The 24,434-nt window shown below is 40.6% G+C and overlaps 1 protein-coding gene across 3 annotated transcripts in view; it reads left to right on the forward strand.

Moving 5' to 3' along the window:
* The window catches only part of csmd3b (CUB and Sushi multiple domains 3b), a 331,521-nt gene that overhangs the window by 296,839 nt on the left and 10,248 nt on the right, over positions 1-24,434 (forward strand). The window contains exons 50-65 of one of the 3 annotated variants that reach the window (XM_077507458.1): positions 2,156-2,301; positions 5,370-5,450; positions 6,519-6,632; positions 6,711-6,899; positions 7,622-7,780; positions 9,795-9,983; positions 10,718-10,903; positions 10,982-11,176; positions 11,285-11,458; positions 14,328-14,501; positions 16,455-16,628; positions 17,961-18,146; positions 18,579-18,752; positions 21,364-21,546; positions 21,652-21,828; positions 23,840-24,019. In XM_077507458.1, coding sequence (XP_077363584.1) covers positions 2,156-2,301; positions 5,370-5,450; positions 6,519-6,632; positions 6,711-6,899; positions 7,622-7,780; positions 9,795-9,983; positions 10,718-10,903; positions 10,982-11,176; positions 11,285-11,458; positions 14,328-14,501; positions 16,455-16,628; positions 17,961-18,146; positions 18,579-18,752; positions 21,364-21,546; positions 21,652-21,828; positions 23,840-24,019 — 2,681 coding nt within the window. Of the gene's footprint in view, positions 1-2,155; positions 2,302-5,369; positions 5,451-6,518; positions 6,633-6,710; positions 6,900-7,621; positions 7,781-9,794; positions 9,984-10,717; positions 10,904-10,981; positions 11,177-11,284; positions 11,459-14,327; positions 14,502-16,454; positions 16,641-17,960; positions 18,147-18,578; positions 18,753-21,363; positions 21,547-21,651; positions 21,829-23,839; positions 24,020-24,434 lie in introns of all 3 variants that reach the window. The other 2 variants (XM_077507460.1, XM_077507461.1) reach the window with 2 other exon arrangements.

Consider the following 24,434-nt stretch of genomic DNA (forward strand, 5'->3'; position numbering starts at 1 on the left):
TGACGCTCTCATCATCACCCCCGCCGCCGCAAAACTGTCTCTCGGCGGGGAGTGCCGTTTCTGTGGCGGGAGTGCCATTTTCACAGCGGCCCACCTCGCGTCCGGAGCCAGATGCCGGCAGTCGAGTTTGACTGCTAATTGCTCTCATACAGGGAACGATAATATATGTCGAGGCCTCGCTTGACGGTATGCATGTCGAGTTTAAAAGCCACAGCGGAGGCCGGCTGAGACGAGTCCTAGTGGATCATAGGGAAAAAAGGGATGGTGGCTCAATGCTCAAACCTTGTTACTTTTAATTAGCCTAATCCAGAGTCGCTCAAAGAGCTGAGTAAAGGGGGCGGATGTCGTGATGATGCGTTTTAATCACAGACAGGTTGCTGTTTTTGTAAATTACAACCGTGTAGCTTGACAGGAAGTGACCGTAGTGTTGCATAGTTGGCCTGGTAGTTGACAGATGACTTCCTGTCTGCTAGCAGTGCTAACTGAAGCTACACTAGAAAAATAATCTTACTAGATACTAATGGAATTTCGGCCCAGGAGTTCGCCCAAAATGGTGCTTCAAATCAGAATGGACGATTTATTCAAAATTGGGCTATGTCACATCAATTTTGTATTAACGAGGGACATTTGAGTGTGCTAGCTAGCATGATTTACAGTGGGCTTTCTGTTTATTATAACAATCAATTAATTAATTACAAAAAAAAATAAAAATCTGGAAGCATAGTTTACTAGGCTGACCAGACGTCCTGATATAGGCAGGACAGTCCTAATTTTCAGTGATGTGTCCTGCGTCCTGCGCAATCCTAAGCAGGACACTGGTTTGTCCTCCTTTTTAAAGAAAATGAGTCGCGGTTGAATTTGTGACCCAACATCAGCCCCACCGCACGTTTGTCACAACTGGTATGTGATTGGCCAAGAGTGGCTTCAGTTAAAAATCTCGTATATCATCGGTTCAGTAAATATAAACAAAGCTACACATGTGGCTGACTACGTCATGTCCTCGCCGTCTTCTTTGAGAGCAGCAAAAAGGCAGCGCTAGTAAAAATGCCAAAACGCCAGACAACTTTTAATATTGAATAGACGAAAGAGACAATTTCCTGGCCAAAAGCAGTCGAGACTCGTTTCACAGTTTCTGCACGCTTTGCCGGTATGATGTTGGACGTGCGCGGTCAGGGCAAAGCAGTCATAGAAGGTCACACGGGGACGGAAAAGCATAAAAGCAAGAGGCGAGCAGCAGGTGTGCCATTGCTGAAGATATTTTTTCCTGATTTGCTTTTCAAAATAAGTCATGTTTTGTGGCACGTTTCACTTTCACAGAAGCGTGTCTGCTTAGTGGCTTAAAAAAACATATAAATTAAATAAATTGTCAAAAGATTGTTTGACTTTTTATTGCTATTTTTTACCATTTAGTTACACAAACATGATCTATAAACCTTGCAAAACTTTATTGTTGATGACAATACACCACAAGTCTGATGTACGGTGTACCCTCGTTTTCCGCTAGGTTCCAAAAAATACCCGCAATAAATAAAATCAGCGAAGTAGTTCGCGTTACGTATTAATTTTATTAGAAATGTTTTAAGGCTCTAGAACCCCTCACCACACAGTTTATACACTTTTCTCATCGAGGCATTTACATTTTCTCACATTTCTGTTTAACTTCACGGGAGAGCGATAGTCATTTTCCAGTGACCAACAAACCAGTTGGCGTGTATTACTAGATCAAAAGTGTAGAAAAATGTTCTACTTTGAAACATAATTGTCTTTGTGGAGTCGCTGAATGACAAAAAAAGCCCCAAGCCAAAAATCCACAGCGGTCTTTGGCATGTGTTATTCTTTTTAAACTAACGAGCGTTAATGAGCTCCAATGTCCCTGAGATGCAGGGACGAAGCCAATTCTGTTTGAACCGCCGTGTCATCGAGAGACAAAAAGAATATGCCCGCTTCCAAGCAAGTTTGTATTTGGAGTTTAGCCTTCAGTTACTGCCAGTGCTACATTTTGACAAAACAAACCAATTTTATGCAGCCGGATAGCAACAGTAAAAGGTCAATGGACCTTGTATTTGCGTAGGTTTTTTGTGTGTCCTCTCGCAAACATTCTATGAAGACTTTGCAAAGCAAGTTCTGATTTTTTTTTCTTTATTGTTCGCTGCAGGGATGGTCCGGACCAATCGTCTCCTCAGATTGGCCAATTCAGCGGCAACACAGCTCTGGAGTCGGTCTACTCCACCTCCAACATCATCCTCATCAAATTCCACTCGGACTTCTCCGGAGCTGGGTTCTTTGTTTTGAGCTACCACGGTAAGCGATGATGTCGTTAGTCGATGACTTCGATCTGTTTTGGTCTCGTTCATGTTGTGGATTATTCGGCTTCACCCTTGTTAGGTCACTCGCATGTGTGCCTGAGAGGGTTGAAGCATGGCTCTAACAAAGAACAATTTAAAGTTAGGGTAGATCGAAACTTAGTCGGGTCTGATTTACTTGCTCCGTTTGCTAGCCAAGAAAGGAAAGGAATTGTTTTTGTAGCTGTCGAGCAAATTTATGGCAGCAAACTTTGCCTCGCTCCACATAAAAAGTAGACTGCATATATCCTTGACTACTCATTAAGGTATAAAACTTCATCACCACCACCGTCATCTACTTGACCAGCCCCAACCTGCCTGAGGGAGTCCAGCTCATGGACAGGATTTGATTCACTCTGAATAGATTGAAAACAAAAAGCAAGGTGCTCACATCCTCCATCATGGAGCTCCGATACGCCGATGACAACACATTAGTCGCTCCCTTTGAAGTCAACCTTCAAAACATGAATGTTTTTGTCAGAGCCTGCCAACTCCTTGGAATTGACATCAACATCAAGAAAAGTCAGATTCTCTACCATCCAGCTCCTGACAGAAACCCCCGCCAGGCTTCCAAGATCTACTTGGACAACAAGCTACGAGAAAATGTGGATCATTTCGCCTACCTTGGCAGGTTTCTCTCCATAGGAGTGTTAATTGATGCAGATTCACTAGTTAGTTGCACACTAGTTGAAGAACATTTTTGACAGTAAATGTCTTCCCTACATTCAAAATGTTACCTCAACTTCGTCTCATTCTTTGTATATCTACTGGATCATTGACTGCCCGTTTAAGCAGCAAAGTAGTTAAATCCCGATTTATGTGCCCAATTCTCGCTATTTCCAAGAAGTTACAGTAAATCCATTTTATTCTTACATTTGGAATGCATTGCATCTCTATTTGTATATCTACTTGTAATATCCTCCACGACCCGTTTAGGCAAAAAGCTGGGCCATGAGAGGGCAACAATTATTATTAAGATAGCATTATCGAGTGGTGGTTTTGTAGCTCGAGGACCACATTTAACATCATTTTAAAACTCGCAAAGTTTCTCTCTTGAATTCCATTACATTTATCTCTGAGATAAATATGATGCTGTTTTTTTTCTTTCCTCCTCAAAAGTTGCCTTTCGGGGTGGAATTTTTAATTAGACGCAATCATTTCTTGTGACTTTCCTGACTCTGTTTACCCTTCACAGCGCAGTTTTTCACTCACTGCTGTGCACACGTACACACTCATACATATACATGACGATCTTCTGTCCTTTCCTTGCAGCATATTTGTATATTTCCAGAGGTTTGTGTTGCAAGTGTATTTTTTTTGTGTACTTTTTCATACATATGTCAGGCTCTTAATGAATCATGTTGGTAGGTCGTGATTGTCGAAACAAGAACAGTCCCATCTGTTGGAGGGTTTTGCGTTTTTTTTTTTCTTTGAGCTGGTTGCTGATTATATACTGTAGCTTGCAGATGGTGGCAAATTAGGACACTGCTTGTTAGTGTTGTGTGCACAAAAAAAAGTGAAGGTCCACTTCATTTATATGGACGGCAGATTGTGCGGGTGTACCTAATGATTTGACCACTTTCATTTTGCCTCTTAAATTTGACTTTTTTTGAGAATTCACCCCTCAAAAGCAGCTTGACTAAACAACTTGAAATGTGATAGACGTGTCAATCATGAGTAGACCAACACAAAAAAAAAGACTAAGCAGGCCATAGTCCAAACACTGGTCACTAGACATTTTGGTTTGAAGCATTTTTGGGTGATTTTTTTTTTTTTTTTCGATCCCCCGTTTTTAGGCATCCTTCATTGATGAACTTATCAACACTCATCAACATGAACTATAGCTATGTCTATCATGGTTAGACCCACAAGCAAAAAAAAAAGAGTTTCCAATGCCCCTTTCCAAAATAACACAGCAAGTCTGCAATTTCATTGATCCTTCTAAGATGAACTAGAGATTATGTCCGATTACTACCAAATTTTAGTCATTGAAGAGCGAAGACAGTTTAACTTGGCATCATTAAATTTGAAGATTTATCCATCATGAGGAGAACCACACAAAAAAAAAATCTCCCGGTGACATTCGTAAAAGTTATATTGTAGGAAGTCTGTCATTTTGGTTCAAGAGGCCATTTTAGTGCCATTTTGTCAATTTCCTGGGGCCCTTGAAAAAACAACTTTGGCCCAGAGATTTTGTCCGACTGCTACCATTTGTGAGCCCCTGATGAGCCCCTGAGAATGACTTGACATGACACTAGGTAGGCATGTCTATCGTGAGTAGACCTACAAAAATCAATCATCAAGAACGCAAATAGACAGAAGGTCCACCATTATGCTGTGACACAGCCATTTCAGAGACTGGTTGGTTATTTTCTGGGGGTCTTTCAAAAAGTAGCCTGACCAAGAGACTTGGTTGGACAGCAGTAGAATTCGAACCACGTATGCAAGACAGATGGGCAAGGCTAAATTGCTAATGATTCTAGTTTTCGCCATTGCGTGTGGCCAGAGCAGGATTGCGTCATTGGTTGACTTGCCATAAAATGTGAAAACTCTATAAGGTCAGCTCGTGACAAGGAAGTGGCTCTGAAAATGTTTTTGAGATTAGTGAAATCAATTGCTGCACGTAAATCTGCATGCTTTTGGTATGCACGAGAGCAGCGGATACTTATTGGCAGGTCTCGTTTTCATCGTCAATTTCAACCTGACTTACAGCCCTCAGCTTTCTCCCTCTCTCTATTTTCTCCTTGTCCCGCTCGCTCGCCAGGTTACTAAGTGATCTATGGTCATGCAGTCGTATCGATTGCAGCCTCTCAGCCCGGTGGCTGTTGCCTTTTATGATTCAAGGCAAGCAATGTATTTGTGTGGCTACTCTGGCTGCTTTGCTGACCTAACCGCACGCACATAAGGAGTTCAATCGGAAGGTTAAGTAAAGCATAAAGCAGAATAAATGGTGCAGTCCAACCTGTACAGTGCCAAATGTTTTCCTCTCTGCCTCCTTTCCGGTGCGGTGTGTCATCCGTCTTCCAGCTTACCAATTAAGGGTCTGCCAACCCCCTCCTGAGGTGCCCAACGCTGACATGCTGATGGAGGACGGCGAGTTGGAGATAGGTGAGCCGTCTGTCCGTCCGTTTTCGACGCCTCCAGACATGTCACTTTGATGACGGGCTGCAAACGAGACGCTCTGAAGTCCACAGAAGACAATTTATTTTCAAAGGATGCACAAATAACTCGCCGGGCCACAGCAGTGCGCAAACAAACTGTATCAAAAAAAGTCTGTAAAACAAAGAACAGATCCGTTTCCAACAGAGAGACATTCATTTCCCAACAAAAACTTAAAAATCTAAATAATAATACATTTAAAAAAAAATAGCCAGTCTGCAACTTTGGAGTTAGTGGTTGATGCTAGGGGCTAACATCAGTCCATGAGAGATTTTTAATATGCATTTGCTGAAAAAATGAATTAAATAAAATAACGAGTCTGCGGCTAGCAAGTTATCGGCTAATGTTAGTGATAAGCAAATAACATACCAGCTGATAAGGGATATTTTAATTGACTTTTGCCGAAAAGCAAGCTAGTCAGCAGCTAGTGAGATAGCGGTGAATGATAGTGGCAATGGGGTAACAATAGTAATCGACAATGGTTTTTTAAATATACATTTTTGTGAAAAAAAAATCAAATCAATTGCCAACCGTGGCTATATAGTTAGATAATCTAGTATTAGCGACTAACAGATTGAAGAGAGCCTTTTTATTCATGGTTTGCTGTAGAAAACAATTACTATTAGCCAGTCGGTGGCAAGCGCTATTAATCCATAAGAAGTTAAATGACTTAAATGTGGTTATCAATTAAGCAGCTAATGCTAGAAGCTAAATTAAGCAGTCAACTGAGGCTTTTAAAATCACATTTGTTGTCAAAAATAATACAACTGAAATAACTTGTCATTGACGACTATGTTTGCAATTTATGCTAACGGCTAGCATCAATTGTAGAGTTGAGCACTAATGAGACACCTATGGATTCGCCCACATTTTTGTCCACAATGTTAAAATGTGTCTAAAATTTCGGGTATGATGCCAAATCGTTATATACTCCGAAACTTAATACTTAATGAAGTAGCTGGTAAATGTAATGCATACATAAAGTTGATGTCATTGCCTCCTTCACATTGTTTTCAGGTGACATCATTAGGTACAGGTGCCATCCTGGATTCTCATTGGTCGGCAGCGATATTCTCACCTGCCGCTTGGGAGAGCGGCTGCAGATGGATGCGCCACCGCCAACATGCCAAGGTCTTTGCTTGGATTTTATCGTACCATACTTATGAGAACATTTAAATATATATATTTTTTGTTTTCTTTTGTCTACAGTTCAGTGTCCCGCCCACGACATCCGATACGATTCGTCAGGTGTCATCCTGAGTCCCGGTTGGCCTGAGAGCTATCCCAATCTGCAGATGTGCTCATGGAGCATCAGCGTGGAGAAGGGCTACAACGTCACCATCACCTTTGAAAGCTTTCACACAGAGAGAGAGTTTGACGTGTTGGAAATTTTTGATGGTAAAAAAAAAAAAAGTTCAATCGACTTGGAACATCATGCTGGTTTGGGGTGTGTGTTGCACTTAGGGTTGGGGTTTCTGTTTAGGGAAATTTATTCAAAGTGAAATCATCCAAAATGTCACATGATGAATCAATGTTTGCTATTATACTATCTTGTAATATTATTATTTTTTGTTTGTTTATGAATTGCTTCCTAAACTCCGTTTGATACTTTATTGGACGCCCCCCACCCCACTTATATTGATTATTAGGGGTGTTAAAAAAAAATCGATTCGGCAATATATCGCGATACTACAGCACGCAATTCTCGAATCGATTCAATAGGCAACCGAATCGATTTTTTAACATCCATTTTTGATGGAAAAATATTCAACAAAACCAACCTGTTTGTTAAATACAGTGGCTCACAGTTATAAAACTGAAGTTTCAGATCAATAAATAATACATTTTCATACAAATCTTACAGTGTACATGTATAAGTTTACTGAATGGTATTTTCTAAATTTGAGTAAAAAAAAATCGCAACAATCGACTTGTAAATTCATATCGGTATCGAATCGAATCGTGAGCTATGAATCGTGATACGGATTGAATCGTCAGGTACTAGGCAATTCACACCCCTATTGATTATAGTGTGTCACATTACCCATTTTGTACCCCAATGGGACTACTCTGCACCCAACAAAATTTCTGAAGCCCCTCCCTCCTCTTCCACACCTCAGGTCCGTCCGCCAACGACCCAACGTTGGCCACGTTGAGCGGTGACCTACCGACGCCCTTTAACATCAGCACATCTGGTCACCAGTTCTTGGTGCGCTGGTCATCGGACCACGGCACCAACAAGAGGGGCTTCAAAATTCGCTATGTTGGTGAGTACCAAAGTATGTATCCCAACTTTATTTTACTACTAATTAGCATTATCATATTGCATGGAAAATAATCAAAGAGGCAGACAGAAGGCTGAATGGTTCCCATGGCTCTAAAATGTTTCCCAAGGGAAATTTGAACATCACATTTGTCAAATGTGTGCGGGAACTCGGCACAATAACCCAAAATATGACAATTAAAAATAACTTGAGCACATAAACCTGACTTCTGACTGCCTCTCATGCAGTTGAATATATTGTGTAACGGTCGCTCTCTGTCCAAGTGGAGCCTGCTGAGCACAGATGGTGCTTTTTTTTGGACAGTTGGACGAGAACTTTTTTGTCCGCCGAGGACCTTTTCCCATGTAATGGGGTTTTATTCAAGGAGTTTTTTTGGGGTTTTTTGACAGTAAAGGGGAACGTGATAATTGTAAGACCGGGTTAGTTCCTTTGACCTTTTAAGTTGCTGCTCTTGTTCGTGATGAATGACAGTCAGAGCAGATGTCTGTGACGTTCCCACTTGGTAACTCATATGGTTCACTAGAGTATAATTACTTTTGAACTGAATTGTCTTCCTTTATACACATGAAATGTCCGATTTTCTTGTGGAATGATGTCATGTATATAAAAAAGCATCTTTTTCTCCCATTGTCAGTTTTAAACTGATCTTGTTCAGGGTTAGGCTTGGGATTAGGGAACAATTCAGGTTAGGTTTGGAGCTGGGATTAGTTTTTAGAGTTCTGTTTGGAGTTCAAATCCCTGTAAAGTGAAATTAAATTTGTCCTCTAAATATGACACAGCTTCGTTAACAACACCGCCTCATTTGAATGAGTGCGATATTATTGAAATAATGGTTTCTAAATTGGGAAAAATCCAACTCTTCTCTCTGCACTCAAATTGCTGTGTCCATCAAATGCGCTGATTTCTGCTCGACTGTCAACTGTCAATCAAATACCATAACTACGACGTGTATTTTTTTTTCCTCCTCGCTCTTTCTGCCTTCTCTCAGTGATGTGCTCTCTTACAGACAACAACTAGGCACTCTAAAATAGCCACACCATCCCAAAGCCCTGGTCCACACATTAGCTGTCTAGTTGTATTTAAAAAAAAAGACAGCTATCTAATCACTCTTCAATCTATGTGAAATGTGCACATTCACAGCTGACAATGAGGCACTCTAAAGTAACGTTCAAAACAATCACGAAACCTGAAAAGGTTAAAAAAAAAAAACAGTAAAAAAAAAAAAAGTTTCAAAAAATAAGTTGGAGTCCAACATATTTATCAGTCTTTGCATATTTTCAGCAGTTATGTGAAATTTAAGTGTCATGTATTTAGAAACAAATTAAATTCATTTTACAGGGTCTTTAAAGTTTATTTGTTCGGTATTAGTCTGGGTTGACGGTTGGGGGTGATATTCTGGGTTTTCTATTTTGGCTTCAGGTTGCTGTTAAGGTTTCGTGCTAGTGAGTGAACTTCCCTGTAAATACAAGTAAGCTGCCTTCCAGCAGGCTTCAGGCTATGCAACCTGCAGAGAGACTTGAACTCCAGCGTTTTAATTATTCCTACCACTATCATCTCGATCTTTTTATGGCGTTAGCCGCTCCTTAGCAACCTTCAGAGGCCGATATAATGCAAATATCTTGTTTAGGTTAGAAATTATACACTGCGGTGAAGTTTTAATTGGTAACAACTGGTATGTGACAAAAACATGCTGATTAACAACTAATTGTTTAGCTCCATTACCCCTGATAAAGTACATGAAAATAAAACCACTGTTAAACAAGCCCCAAAGGGACTTATTTAAAGTGCAAGATCAGAAAGGGCCAACAAAGAGCTGATGGTTCAAGTGAAAGAAAGTCTTGGATACAATTTAGCACTTTAGCCTATTAGTGTCATTGCAGAGTGTCATGATGTTAATGACAATAAGGTTGTGAGCAGCTGCTTGCAATGTTTTATTGAACTCGCTTCCCTGCAAGTGGTCCTCGTCACGCGTCCGCTACTCGTCACTTTTTGGAATCGTTCTGCGCAGCCCTGTACTGCTCCACGCCGGACTCGCCGCTGCACGGCTCCATCTCGTCACAGACCGGCGGCCACGTCAACAGCGTGGTACGCTGGGCGTGCGACCGCGGCTACCGCCTGGTCGGCAACGCCACGGCCACCTGCCGCCGCACGCCGCTCGGCCACCATGCCTGGGACTCGCCCGTGCCTGCTTGCCAAGGTGTGTATGTGACATTAAGACGGGGGGGCGGGGGGGGGTTCATGGTAAATAATGATTACAATGTACTGCAGATAAAATAAAAAATAAATGTTTTAGAGCAGACAGCTCTTACAGATGTAATTCAAATGTAAGCAGTGATTCTTTTATGTACCACTCGAGTGTGCCCTTGTACCACTAAGGGTGCTAGGCGGCCATTTTGCCACTTGCTTTTGACTGAAAATGACATCGCAGTTGCTCAGGTCTCAGCTAACGACCAATCAGGCCTTACCTGTTTTCTGAAGCTGAGTCTTGATTGGTTGTTACCTGAGTGTCATGTCATTCGGCAGCTTGTGGCAAAATGGCCGCCCCCTGAAATGGGGAAACAAAATCAGGTGGATTTTACTGCTTAATTCATATTCCACAAGCAAAATATTAACCAGATGCTTGCAGCATATTTTAAAGAACATTTTTTGGTTGACTTCCCTTTTAAGGATTAGTGTGTTAAAACTTTGAAAATTGCATCTAAATTTTATTTTTTATTTTGTAAACTAACTTCAATTCTAATTTGAGTAAAATGTACATAAAAAGTGATGTGAGAGCAAGGATGTACGTTCTTGATAGTCATCCTGTACCATCTGTTTTTATCCCAGCCAAAGAACACGTCAAACCAACATGCTTGAAAGACATAAACGATGCATTAAATCCACATCTGAACCACCGTGTGCATGCGTGCGCGCCTCTCTGTCCTCCCCAAGCTGTCTCGTGCGGATCCCCCAAGGCGCCGACAAACGGCGGCGTTTTAACAGCCGACTACTCGGTGGGGACGCGAGTCTCCTACTTCTGCAACGACGGCTACCGGCTCTCCAGCAAAGAGCTGACGTCGGCCATCTGCCAGCCCGACGGGACGTGGAGCAACCACAACAAGATCCCGCGGTGCTCAGGTTGGCGCAACCTCAAAACCCAGTCGGCGTAACCGCAGCCTGTCACGATACTTTTGTCCGCCGGTCTGTCTGTCGTAGTGGTGGTGTGCCCCAGTATCGGCTCCTTCTCCCTTGAGCACGGCCGCTGGAGGATCGTGAACGGCTCGCACTACGAGTACAGGACCCGCATCGTGTTCACCTGCGACCCGGGCTACTACCGCTTAGGACCCGCTCACATCCAGTGCCTCCCCAATGGCGTGTGGAGCTGGAAGAATGAGAGGCCGCACTGTCAGAGTGAGTCATTGTATTGGATTATGGACAGCAGAGATGCTTTCCTCCTGTCTGTTTTCAGTTTGTTTTTCTCGCAGCGATTCTCTTATATCTGCGTTTTGTCTTTGTCAGTCATCTCCTGCGGCGAGCTGCCGTCCCCGCCCAGCGGCAAGAAGATCGGCACGCAGACGACCTTCGGGGCGACGGCCATCTTCGCCTGCGACGCCGGCTTCATGCTAGTGGGCTCGGCCGTCAGGGAGTGCCTGTCATCCGGGCTGTGGAGCGGAACCGAGTCGCGCTGTTTAGGTACGTGGATGTAAACGCTAATTAGGACAGGAAGCTCTCTCTTTTCTATGTTTCTTGGCTGACTAATGAGGACAGGTATTAAAGTTGTTGAGATGACCCCTCCTCAACACACCACTACCTTCATGTGCTTCCACAGCTGCTTCCTTCTGGCCTTGACCTCGCAAGTACCCCCCCCACACACACATCTTTCTGTTCAGCAAAAAAATGCCAGGCACTGACAGATGTTATGGCACCCAAGAGCTGTTAGGTGCCACATAAACAGCATTTAGATTCAAGACCAGTACATTTTTTTCCCCCGCACTAAAAAAGGCTTAGCTAAAGATAAATACAAAGAAAAAAGAAATTGAATTTACCTGGAAAGAAAGCGCTCTCTTGTCCTTGGTGGTTTACGCTCGTACGGTCTACTCCGAGAGGCGAGGAAGGGAGAAAAAAAAAAAAAAAGTGTTGAAAGTGTTTTACGTGATTTGACTCTGGATGTAATGTTTATTCGCAGATTAGAGACCATGTTCAAGCCAAGTTGACATTTGCCTGACTTATAATGACTTTCGAAGAATATTGCAGAAACTTTGTGGCACTCTAAGCGTTGCAAGGTGCAATTTTTCCATTTATTTATTTATTTATTTTATTTTTTCGAAGCTTCACACTCGCTTCGACGTCCCGACAGAGTTGTTGCTGCCTTCCCAGCCCCTCTGGTGTTTAATCATGATCAAAACACATTACAAATGATTTGTTATTATTTCAAACTGCTATTACATTTTTAATTTCACACAACCCCGAAGACGTGCACGCATCACAGTTGGGAAATGCTAATTAGTCATAACCGTATGAGTAAATAAACAGCTAGGGCTTTAATACTCAATGCTCAATACTATGCTTCTTTGTTTCTAGATGCAATTTTTCCCAGATTTTTTTTCAAACCACGCACCCCTTAGATGTCCCTACAGAACTGGTGCTAATAATTTTTTCGCGTGTTTTGATCATGAGAAGGCTAGGAGGGGTTCGCCCTCATGTTTGATCATGACCAAAACACAAAGTAGTATGATGATGATGATGATGATTATTATTATTATTATTTATCAGTTTACACCTGCCCTGGAGGGGTATGGAGGACCAAAAATGCAAAAGATAAAAATAAATAAATAACTATATATTTTGTTTTATTTCTATTTAAATTTTTTTATTATTATATTTTTTATATCTGTTTTTATTTTCATTTTTTATTTTTGTTATAAATTTGGCATTTTTGGTCCACCATAGAGGGCTGCATCTACCAGTTTGGGAATTCCCAAGCAAAATAATGGGAATGGTGACTAGTTATAACTGCATGAGTGTAGAAGCAGCTGGCGATCTACAGTAATATACTCAAGCAGTGTCTCTTTATGGCTCTCAAGTGTTGGAGGGGGGGTGCGCGACATAAAAAGTTTGGGAAAGGCAATGCCACTGCTTGATGGCATGCTTCTTATTTAGGACTCCGGGGCGCAGCGTGTTTACACCTTGATCAGCCTTTCCTAAACTCTTGAAATTGCGCACCCCCAGGCCTCTCATGTTTAATCAAGATCAAAACACATGGGAACGTATTAGTAATCGTGCCCAACAAATGTCAAATAAAGCCGATGCCAATCATCCAAATTGACACGTCACAATCATCAAATCTGACTGTGAGAAATCCTTTGTAAACAATGTGTTTCATCATCTTTCATTAGCTGCCTTGCGCGCAACTGAGGGAATCGAATGTGATCGCGGGAGTTGAAAAGGACAAGAATCCCAATCCAATTAGGCAACCCATCTTCAAAAGAACATGTGCGCCTCCCTTTTAGTTTTTCTTCTTCTTCTCCTGGAAACAACACAAAGGACTGCGCTGCATCTGTGGAAATGCTTGCGGGCCAATTGACCATCTGAGCCTTTTTAAACTGATAAATAATTGAGGTTCTTCACAGAATCCCTAATAGTTTGCGAAGGCTTGTTTTGCGTTCTTTGACAATAGATTTGTGCAGCGTGATGATTGCTTGCAGATTGGCAACAGCTTCTAAATGGGGTTGATGAATGAACCCATCAGGAGCTGTTTTAGTCATCTATCCATCTATTTTTGTTTTTATATCGCTTGTTCATTACGGGTCAGAGTTGAGTTGGAGCCAAACCCAAGAGGTGGGGGGAGGTTATAGCCTCAGAATTCTTGGACAGATGTTCTATCAGAGGCTGATTGATAATGGGAAGTGGCGAAACGGAGGAGAAGCAACAGTAAAACAGGCCAAAGCATTCAATATTGCTGGAGCCAGAATCCAGAATGCTCTTGAATCAGCCGACTTACTTTGAGGTCTCTGAGTCACTAAAAGACCAGCATTTTGTGAGCGTAGGTCTCAAACTTGATCTTAAGTCTCCTCAAGTCTGCAAGGTAGGAAGGTGCAAAGGCAAGTCATAATTTTTCAGTAAAATCAGGTGGACCAGGAGCCTGTGCAAGTTGGCCAATCAAAATGTGCAAAATCACAATGCCTGTGCGAACACATTTATGGACAATGTCCCGCTTCAGTGAGTCCTGTCTGAAAGGCACAGGCGAATAAATCTACTGTTATGCCTCAATGCGAAAGCTAATGGCATGTGGTGGCACTAAAGGGACAAAAATATGGTGTTTGTCAAACACTCCATAATGAAAGATTTTTTTTTCTTTTCATGAATTAAATCAAATGTTTGAATCACGTGGTCACTTTATGTAGTTCTGACTCACCTCAACGCACAGTCCATAGGTTCGCCGACCCTGCTCTAAAACCACATCAGCCTTGAATCCCTGTTCCCTACTGTCACGGCAAATAAGCCTTGAATTTATTTGAGTTTACCCAGCATGTGTGTGCGCCGTGTTGTTTTTGTGTTGCAGCTGGTCACTGCGGCATCCCGGAGGGCATCGTCAACGGCCAAGTGATCGGGGAGAACTTCGGTTACCGCGACACAGTGGTGTACCAGTGCCTGCCCGGCTTCCGGCTGATAGGCTCATCGGTTCGGATCTGTCTCCAGGACAACCAGTGGTCGGGCCAGCTTCCCATCTGCATACGTAAGAAAATGAGAAACAAATGATGAAGATCATCAAGCGCCTCGGAGGCTCTGTCTCCATGACAACCTTTTGAGCCAAATGGCCACCGAGCTCTTAAGACAGCAACGCCGCTATGTATATACATCGCGCCCACAGCATAGGCTTCATTATCGCATTATGTCCCATCTGTTCAATAAGGAACATCCTCATGCGACGCTTGATGCACTCACTGAACCACACGTTTTGGTGGTCCGCTTCGGGGTCCGCTAAATAATCTGCAATAAATCGTGTTGTCATTTTTAAAAGTACATATTTTTTTTATTAGGACTGAATCAATTGATACGTGAATTGAAATTAACTCATTCGCTCCCCCTTCGCTCCCAGCTGTTTTACTGGATTTTGACTGATTTTGCATGGCCCACAGAATATTGTGTTCTATTGTTGTAAAAACATGGATACGACCAAAAGAAAGTTTAGAGTCTCTTCTTTCATCAGGAAAAAAAAAGTATATTTGTATCTGTTTCCGTTTTGAAGCAATTAGCATTAGAATATAGCTAGGTTTCATCAATATTCACATTCTTGGCAAAAACACTGTCAAAAAGAGCTTGTTGCAACATGGCCCTGGCTGATTTCTTATACCCTGCTGCCACCTGCTGACCGTGTTTTGTAATAACTACCATTGCTTTAAGCCACCTCTTCATGTCAGAAGCTGCATCAAAGCCTTCTGTATACTCTTGCATTAAAAAACAAACAAAAATGTATTCATACGTTAAGGACAAAGTATTAAGAAAGATATTTTACACATTTTGGGGGTTGAATGAGTTAAGGTCATGTTAGGGTCATAAATAATTAGGTTGAATTATTCATTCACGAAAAAAAACAAAAAAATCAGACACGCACATGGTGGTGATGTTCCCTCCTTAGCAGGACTCGGGGCCCCGATTTTTTCCATCATTTGGGAAACCTGCTGCGACTTGAAAACCGACCCAAAGGCAAATATGATTTGGAAAAGTTTTATGAATTTGTTCTTCGTGCAACATTTTTTTTATTGAACTTGTTTATGCAAGAAATCTCCAGGCCAGAAATAATTTTTCCGGCAAATGATCCAGTAATTATGGAGATTAGTGGCACACACACATAGACTTGCTTGTGTGTGTCCAATGGCGTTAGATGAAATGTGTACGCACAAACTTCTGATTCTCCCTGATTAATTTAAAAAAAAAAGAAAAAAAAAAAAGCATCCCATTCTCTCCTGTCGTCTCTCGTCAGCATTCCTCGCTCGTTTCCGTCCCCGTCCCATCGTCTTCCCCCCGCTTCCTCTCTCCAACTGTCTCCTCGTGCGAACGTCAAAAATAGCCTCGTCAGCGCACAAACTTTTTAAGCAGCCCCATTGAATCAAGCTAAGGGATGAATAATTACCACGCCAAACAGCAGGACACTCAAAACCAACACCAAGGGGGTGGCAAGGGACGATATTTCCTGAAATGACATCCGTAAATTGCCCGTGAGGCCTTCAGCCGCTGTGTACTGATGAAGGAGATGGATGTCTATGAATCAGCGCCATGTGAGGACTTTTTTTCTTTCTTTCTTTTTTTTTTATGCTCTTCCAGACATCAGTTCCTCTAGCCCTATAATTTGTTTTTCTCGCAGAGGAATCAATCACATAATCGAAGGAGAAAATGGAGTAATGTTTAATGAAAAGCTCAAACATTCATGCCGTGCTTCTGAGTCAACAGCATGTCTCCGTAACACTTGCTTCTCGTCGCTTCTTTATTTGGGCAACCTGACGTAAGATATATGTACTTACTTTAGCATATACATATGTAGAATTGGGAGGGGAAAAAAAACTTACAACTTTCACAAAAAGCATAAGTCAAATAATTAGACTAAATATGCTCTACACTCGCAAATTATTTGGGGAAATATATTATTAGAAGAAATTTTGACATACGTTTTGTCCTTCTCCCACTTCAGCCATCAGCTGCGGCCACCCGGGCAGCCCGATCTACGGTCGCACGGTGGGGAACGGCTTCAACCTCAACGACGTGGTCAGCTTCGTGTGCAACCGGGGCTACGAGATGGAGGGGCCGGCCCGCGCCCACTGCCAGGCCAACCGCCAGTGGAGCCACCCGCCGCCAACGTGTAAAGGTGGGGAGAAAAGTTGAGTGTATTCACTCCTAACTGTCAACGTCATCGTTTACGTGTAGAAATGTAATCTAATCCTTACAATTGTAGTTATGAGTGCTGAATAACTTAGTTCAAGTTACGGACAATTTTAGCATAAAACAAAGTGGGTTACACGGTTTGTATTTGTCCAAACCACATAAGTTCGTCTGATCAAAATATGTTAGCTGAATGCTAATTCACACTGCAAAACGCCGTAGATTAGCTATTAATTCTACCTTCATTGATGTTGCAGTGTGATTGCAGTTCATTATTATGAGCTCTACAAAAAATAGACTTGTCCTGTACCATATCTCCTGATGAGTTTCTGACAGGTAGTCAAATCAATTTATTTCAAACTCTTGACTTTGTTTTCATAATTGTTCAGATATCCCGATTGTGATCTAGTAAGTTATTTTAATTTCTGATCATATACAACAGGGGTGTCCAAACCTTTTTCATTTGAGGGCCACATACAGAAAATCAGAAGGACGCAAGAGCCACATAATGTCATGAAGAGAAATTGTGTTTAGTCCTAAAAATTGTACAAATAATTTATTTGTGCTTTTGCATATTTAGAAAAATGCTGCAGTATATAAACCAATTTATTTGTAATATGGCAGTAGGATTATTATAGTTTTAGAAATTTTCATTTTAGTTAGTTTTTATTAGTTTTCAGGGTGGTTTCAGGGTAGTTTTAGTTAACCTGTTTTTCGATACCCTCCCTTCTTACTTTGACCATCTCCAAACATTTTTGTTTTGTTTATTTTATTTGAACTGAGTCAAATGCCATTTTTAGCATATGTCGGGATCACTGAAAAATGGACGGCGGGCCGCAAATGGCCCCCGGGCCGTAGTTTGGACACAACTGATATACAACATAGCTATTGAAATCGGTTGGAATGTGAAGCTATTTTAGATTGATACATTAATATATATAAAATTATATAACTTCATTAAAACACCGGCGTAAACTAAAGTGGGCCGGTCTAAACCAAGACACCCCAGGGCTGAAAATGAGCCTCAGTCCAGCCCTGGCTAAGGCTGAGATTCAACCCCCACACTAAAAAATTAATAAATAAATAAAATAAAATAAATAAATAAATCCATCTCTCCATGACAAAAGATAATCAAATCAAATTAGTCTGAAATCATGTCAAGCTGGGTCACTATATTCAAGAAAGGAATCCATCAATTCAGTCTTTTGCTTTCTTTTTTTTTTTTTTTTTTTTTTTTAAATGAAGGGGAGGAGAAATCAGCCTGTCAGGTTAATGCCAAATAACACATGTTTTGGTCCTTGCGTTTTTGTGCCTGTAGTGGTCAACTGTTCGGACCCCGGCATCCCGGCCAACTCCATCCGCCAAAGCAAAATCGAGCATGGCAACTTCACCTTCGGCACGGTGGTGTTCTACGACTGCAACCCGGGCTACTATCTGTTCGGCTCGCCTGTGCTGAGCTGTCAGCCCACCGGACAGTGGGACAAGCCGCTCCCAGAATGCATCGGTGAGGGAGGCACGAAGACAGTGCTAGTCAGTCCAGGTTATGGAAATGGAAACATTTTCTTTGTACTATGGGGATACAAGACAGTTACCAATATCTCTCATAATGGTACACAATTTCAAACATTTAAAAACATTTTTTTTTAAATCCTTTAAAAATGGATGATTTCAAGCCCCCATGTGAACATGCAGGTGATTGCGAATATTATGACCCCCCTTTTTGTTTTTACTCAACGTCAAAATGAACACAACTCATGTAAATTTATTGCCTTTGCCTCAATTTTTGCGAGAAAAAAGTCAAAGCGGTGACACTTGCCATCTTTTTTTTTTTTTTTTTTAACCTTCATCAATCAGCTTCTTTACAGCCCTCTTTTTTGCTCTCTCTTCTCTCTCTCTCTCTCTCTCTCTATCTCTCTCTCTTTCTCTCTCTCTCCAGTTGTTGACTGCGGCCACCCCGGCTCTCCCCCAAACGGCGTGCTGAGCGGAGATAAGTTTACGTTTGGTTCGACGGTTCGATACTCCTGTCTGGGCGGCAGGCAGCTAAAGGGGGAGTCGTCCAGGATGTGTCAGCTCAATGGGATGTGGAGCGCGCCCATGCCCTTCTGCTCTGGTAAATTATGAAATACGCACACGGAACGTACATCAGATCAACTGATGGAAATTATTTTGATGGATTAACTTAAGAATACTGTATACCAGATGCATGCTATGCTCACAAGACTAAATCTAAAATTCTGACCTGAAAGGTTTATTATCACAATGTTGCAACTTTTAATCAGTGCTCTTTTCAGTGTGTCCTTAACAGTCCTTTGTTTTTCAAATGTTTGGCCTTGATTGCAGCTAAATAATTGTAGCAGTGGAGGTGGCTCATAACTAAAAATATGTAAGCGTTTAATTAACCTCAAAAGCCACGTTTCAGTGCTATTTAGACTGTACCACATTTTATGCTTTTTTTTTTTTTTTCAGTGAGCCAGTGAATTTCTATTCACACACAATAGTACTTAATGCACCTGCATAATGGATGAGTGTGAATGAACTTGGCAGTGTTGTGTTCATATCGCTCGTAAAGCAAACAAAAATGCACTCAAGCAAGGAAAAAAAAAATAATCTACGTTGGAATGCAAATCATAACCTTGGCCCTGGAAATGAAAAATGCAATTCGGTCCCAGAGGTTTCCTGGAAATATTGGACAATTTTTCATTGGCTGGTCTTGCATGCTGACTGATGATGTCAGTGACAAATGATACACAACAATGTGAATGGAAAGTTTGAGCTTTTCATGGGACCATTTATATTAAACCAATACGGTAATGGGAGAACTTGATGATTTGTACATTACAATATACCGTAGCCATCCTTGTATACAATGTGAATGTACCCCCACTGGCTACAATAAGCAAATGAATAACGCGATGACAATCGGATTGGAAGCTGCTCAATGCCTTTACATCATCATCCCACAATAACACCTTCAGATCAGTTAGCCTCAGCTTAGCATTATTAGCGTTTTAGCTTGTTAGCCTTTCACAAATGCTACATTCTCATTTGTGTATACTGGTAAGTATGACCAATAATTGCTCATTGCAGTGTCACATAAAAAAAAGGAAAAAAAAAAAGGTTAGAATATTGTAAGAGAAGAAAGTCGTGTCCTCCTGACTACCAGCAATTCAAAATTGTCCTCTGTAGTGGACCTTTTCAAACCTGAATATTTCCCACCCAGTGCCTACGATTAACTCCTGTTGTGCTCTATAGAGGACATTCAGAGCTTTCCAATGATACCAAATGTGTAGGGGTGGGGCTTTGCTACCTTTGATTGCATCATAAAAGAAAATGGCTTCCCTCAGTGCAAGCATTTTTTCGGGAAGAGGAAAATTAAGTGTATAACACTTTTTATTGAACAAATTTAGGGTTTAAATGTTAGCATGTTTTCTATAAGACTCTTAAGAACACAAACTATTATTTGAATTATTTTAACTGTATTTGACCCTAGCATTTAAGTTTTAAAAATGTCCTCTGTAGTGGACACATCATAGCTTAAAAAAAAAAATCAATATTCAAAAATTTATTTTGCAGTATTCCAGTTATTTCACAAAGATTGGGAAATATCAAAATAAACATGATTGGACAATATTTTTTTTCCCTGGTAGTGGTATTACTAGGATGACAATGAAATTTAAAAATATGTAATTTTACTTGGGCAAATGTTTTAAAAGTGAGTCAAAAGTAAAAATAAATAAATAAATAAAATCCAAGTTCTATGTTTTTTTTTTTAACTAAGTTTTGAAAATTTATTTTTCTGAGAACCAAGAAAAAAAAAAAAACATTTTAAGAAAAAAAAAAAAACATTTTAAGAAAAAAAAATAAGTTGTGGTTTTACCCCAAAAAATATTGACAAAGTCACAATCAATGACAGCCAAATAAAAATGTGAGGAAAAAACAATTTCACAAGAAAAGTTTTTTACTGGATTTGACAATGACTATTACTATAATGAAATTATATTTTTCAGAGAAAAAGGTTTACCAAATAACGTTCAATTTACACGAGGAAAAAAAAAAATCAATGTTACTCTAATTGTCATTGTTACGAGAAAAACGTTGACATTTTAAAGGCACAACATGTTACTAGAATCTTCATAATGTCATAAGAATGACAATTTAATTCAAGGAAAACAACACTTAACTACAAAAATCAAGTTTGAATTATGCGCATGTATACAATCAAAAACTAGGACTTGTTGATAAATGCTCAACTTATGGTGAGATGGCCCCTGACTTTGTTCATGCCAAACACTATTGAGTGAGTTGGTCTAGTGTGAATGCCAAGTCATGTAGTAAAGCAACAGCAGCACCAAAGTAACATTCCCCAATGAAATTGTCTGTCTGTCTGCGTGATACATTTATGTGTATGTCGAAAAGCATGCACACACATTTGTCAGGCACAATTTGCTGACCGTGCAGTTCTCCAAGGACAAGATCACACGCTCACTCTCAGACACACTCACGCACACACTTCAGTCTCAATTTAAGTGTTCGAACGCACACCACACTTGTAAACGTGTACTTGAGTTTTATGTTTTCATATGAGGGGGCCATCAAGGACATCATTCAGGATTATCGCTTGTATTCTTCCTCTTCGCTCACACAAGCTAGTGAAATTCACTCGTGGACTGAAATGCGCAATTTCCGCATGCCGTGTGAAAGGATTTGTGTTTTGTGCTTAGGTGACACGGCCGGCTCCTGCGGCGATCCGGGCATCCCGTCCCACGGATCGAGGGAGCAGACGGATTTCCGCATCCGCTCCAAGGTGTTCTTCAGCTGCACGGAGGGCTACGAACTGATCGGCTCGGCCGAGAGGATGTGTTTCCCCAACGGGACGTGGTCGGGAACGCAGCCCTTCTGCAAACGTAAGAGGATGACAACAGTGGGAAAAAAGTTATCAGAGAAATAAATACTCAACTTTCCCATGACTGGGAATATTACTTAAATGTAAAAGTTGTTTACTTTTCCAGCCATCCAGTGCGGTAATCCCGGTACTCCCAGCAACGGCAGAGTGTTTCGTCTGGACGGGACCACCTTCTCCCACTCAGTCATCTACTCCTGCATGGATGGCTACCTGCTCTCCGGCGCCACCACCAGGCTGTGTCTGGCCAATGGGACCTGGTCGGGAATACAGCCCAACTGTACCAGTAAGGCATTTGATTTGATATTTTCTGTTATTTGTTGAAAAACTCACGTCTTCATTGTTTTTGCCCTCATACAAAAGACTTGTTTGTTTTGTTTTATGCAACCTGGTTCCATGGATGTATGTTGCAGTAAGGGCAGTAACTTTTTTTTTTTTTTTTTTTTTTTACACAGGCTTTTGTGCTGTCTAATAGGAAAAAAAAGTAGTGCTTTGGTGCCATTTTGTGCCATTTTTAATTGATTTGGTTGATTTGATTTGATTTATTGAACATATAAACAAGCAAACAGCAGAAAAAACAGAAATTAAAAGAAAAGAAAATCCCAAATAAAATTATCAATCCATCATAGTTTACATGTTCAAAAGGAAGTAGGAAGAAATTAAAAACATATCTTGTCCTACCCCTTTTACTTTAGATATTTAAACTTATTTCATTATTAATACAATACTAATTTACTATTTTTGGTTATATAGCCTGGTTATATATACACAAGTGCACTTGGACATGTTTACATTTGCCAAACACATATATACATGAATTTTCTAGACATATACCATAATACCTATCTAAATCATATACACATACTCACATATACAATTTTCATGCTCTGGTCTGACATAAGTATTTATTTATTTTTAACTTTATTTTAAACATTTTTTTAAACTCCAGAAGTGACTCACATAATAGGCAATTACGAAATTTTATTTTAAAATGTTGTGACGTATCTATCACATTATTTCAATAAACATCAAAAGCATCAACAAAATAATTAAAATATACATCCCAAGCTATGTATTAACAATTAAAAATGAAAAAAAAACACCAATGTGAAGATTATAAATAAAGTATAAATATGACAAACTTAGCAACAAATTAAAATGAAAAATAAAAATAAATTGCTGCCTCGTCATTTAAACTCAAAGGTTCTTTGAGGTTAAACAGCAATCTTTATGTGTTACTTATGGGAAATATTTACTTTTAAATCTTTTGCTTGGCAGTTGTGCCAAGCTGCTGATGTGTGATCATCAGGCTTCCTCCCACTTCCCAACCGTGCTTTCAATTATTCCCATCTCTGAGTAATGCAACGGTCCTTGGCTTTTCTGTGCCGCTGCCATTGACGTTAAAGAATGACGCGTGTAACCATGATCGGTGTTTACTTTAGCTAATTGGCTCGACAAAGTCGAGAGGAGGGAACGTTCAATAAGTGCAACTTGCCACAGCCTTAAACAGCAAGATGACTTGTTAATAAATATGTGTTTAAAAAAAAAAAAAAAACTTTAATTTGTCATATCAAGATATATATAACAGCTGTAATGACATCAAGCATCAACATTGACATGCTACTGAAAAAGGAACACAAGTGGACGTAAGTGCAAAAAACATTCAACGTGGCCACAAAAGTGTTAAAAAATAATAATAATAATCACATAAGGGTGTACTCACTTTTGCTGCTGTGTCATTTTGAGGAGAAAGTTAAGTTGGACTTTTATATAAACTATACACTGACTACTTTACACTGTAGTAAAGTGTTATTTCTTCAGTGCTGTCCAATGAAAATGCATAATCAAATATTTACATAAATATGAAGGGTCTACTCACTTTTTTTTTTTTTTTTTTTTACATACTGTCCTGTCAGATTTATTTTGCATAAATTTAGTAGGACTTTGAGGACTCATGGCCTCTAATAGGACAAAAGGTTCCCCATGCCCGACGTACAGGAGGAAGATGACAGGACATCTATTAATAGTCATGTACGCATCCGGTGGCGGCTTTAGAGGAATTTCAAATACCTATTAGGCTATGAAGGACAGGACTTTATAGGTACAGTCAAGGGAATGTTAATGTGATTCCAAAGAGAGACCCAAGACAACCTCGGCCGCTCCCAGGTATCACTTGACTTCAAGCCACTAAAGGAAATTAGATCCATGCTAATACAGGCGGAGTGAATGCATAAGACCCTAACCCTGCTCCTAAAACTAACTCTAACCCTGATCTCTTCTTTTCTGCAATTTCCAAGTGATAAACTGCGGTGATCCTGGTGTTCCGGCAAATGGCCTTCGCTACGGCGAGGACTTCACCATCAGCCAGAACGTGACCTTCCAGTGCCAGCCTGGATACAGGATGGAGGAGGACGGCTCGCCCGTCAGGATGTGCACCCAGAACGGGACGTGGAGCGGGAATATGCCAATATGCACAGGTAATGGTCACTGCAGTGTCGCTGTATTTTAGTTTTATGATAGTGTCCAGGAAATAATCCATATACTGGAAGAAAAACATTGTAATATCTATATAACTGAGAAAACCATCACAATATGATATTAGCACTTTATTAACTCATTCGGTCACAGCCATTTTCACAGAAGCAATCCCGTTCGCTCCTGGCTGTTTTACTGGATTTTGACTGATTTTCCAAGGCCCACAAAATATTGTGTTCTTTTGAAATAAAAACATGGAACCTATCAAAAAAAAAAGATTAAAGTCTCTTCTTTCATCAGGAGAAAAAAGTATATTTCTTGTTTCCGTTTTGCAGCAATTAGCATCAGAATATAGCTAAATTTCATCAATTTTCACAAATCTATTTAAACTTGTGAGCTTGTGAGCTTTTTTTCAAC

The sequence above is a fragment of the Festucalex cinctus genome, chromosome 19 (genome assembly GCF_051991245.1).
Source record: "Festucalex cinctus isolate MCC-2025b chromosome 19, RoL_Fcin_1.0, whole genome shotgun sequence".
Taxonomy (NCBI): Eukaryota; Metazoa; Chordata; class Actinopteri; order Syngnathiformes; family Syngnathidae; genus Festucalex; species Festucalex cinctus.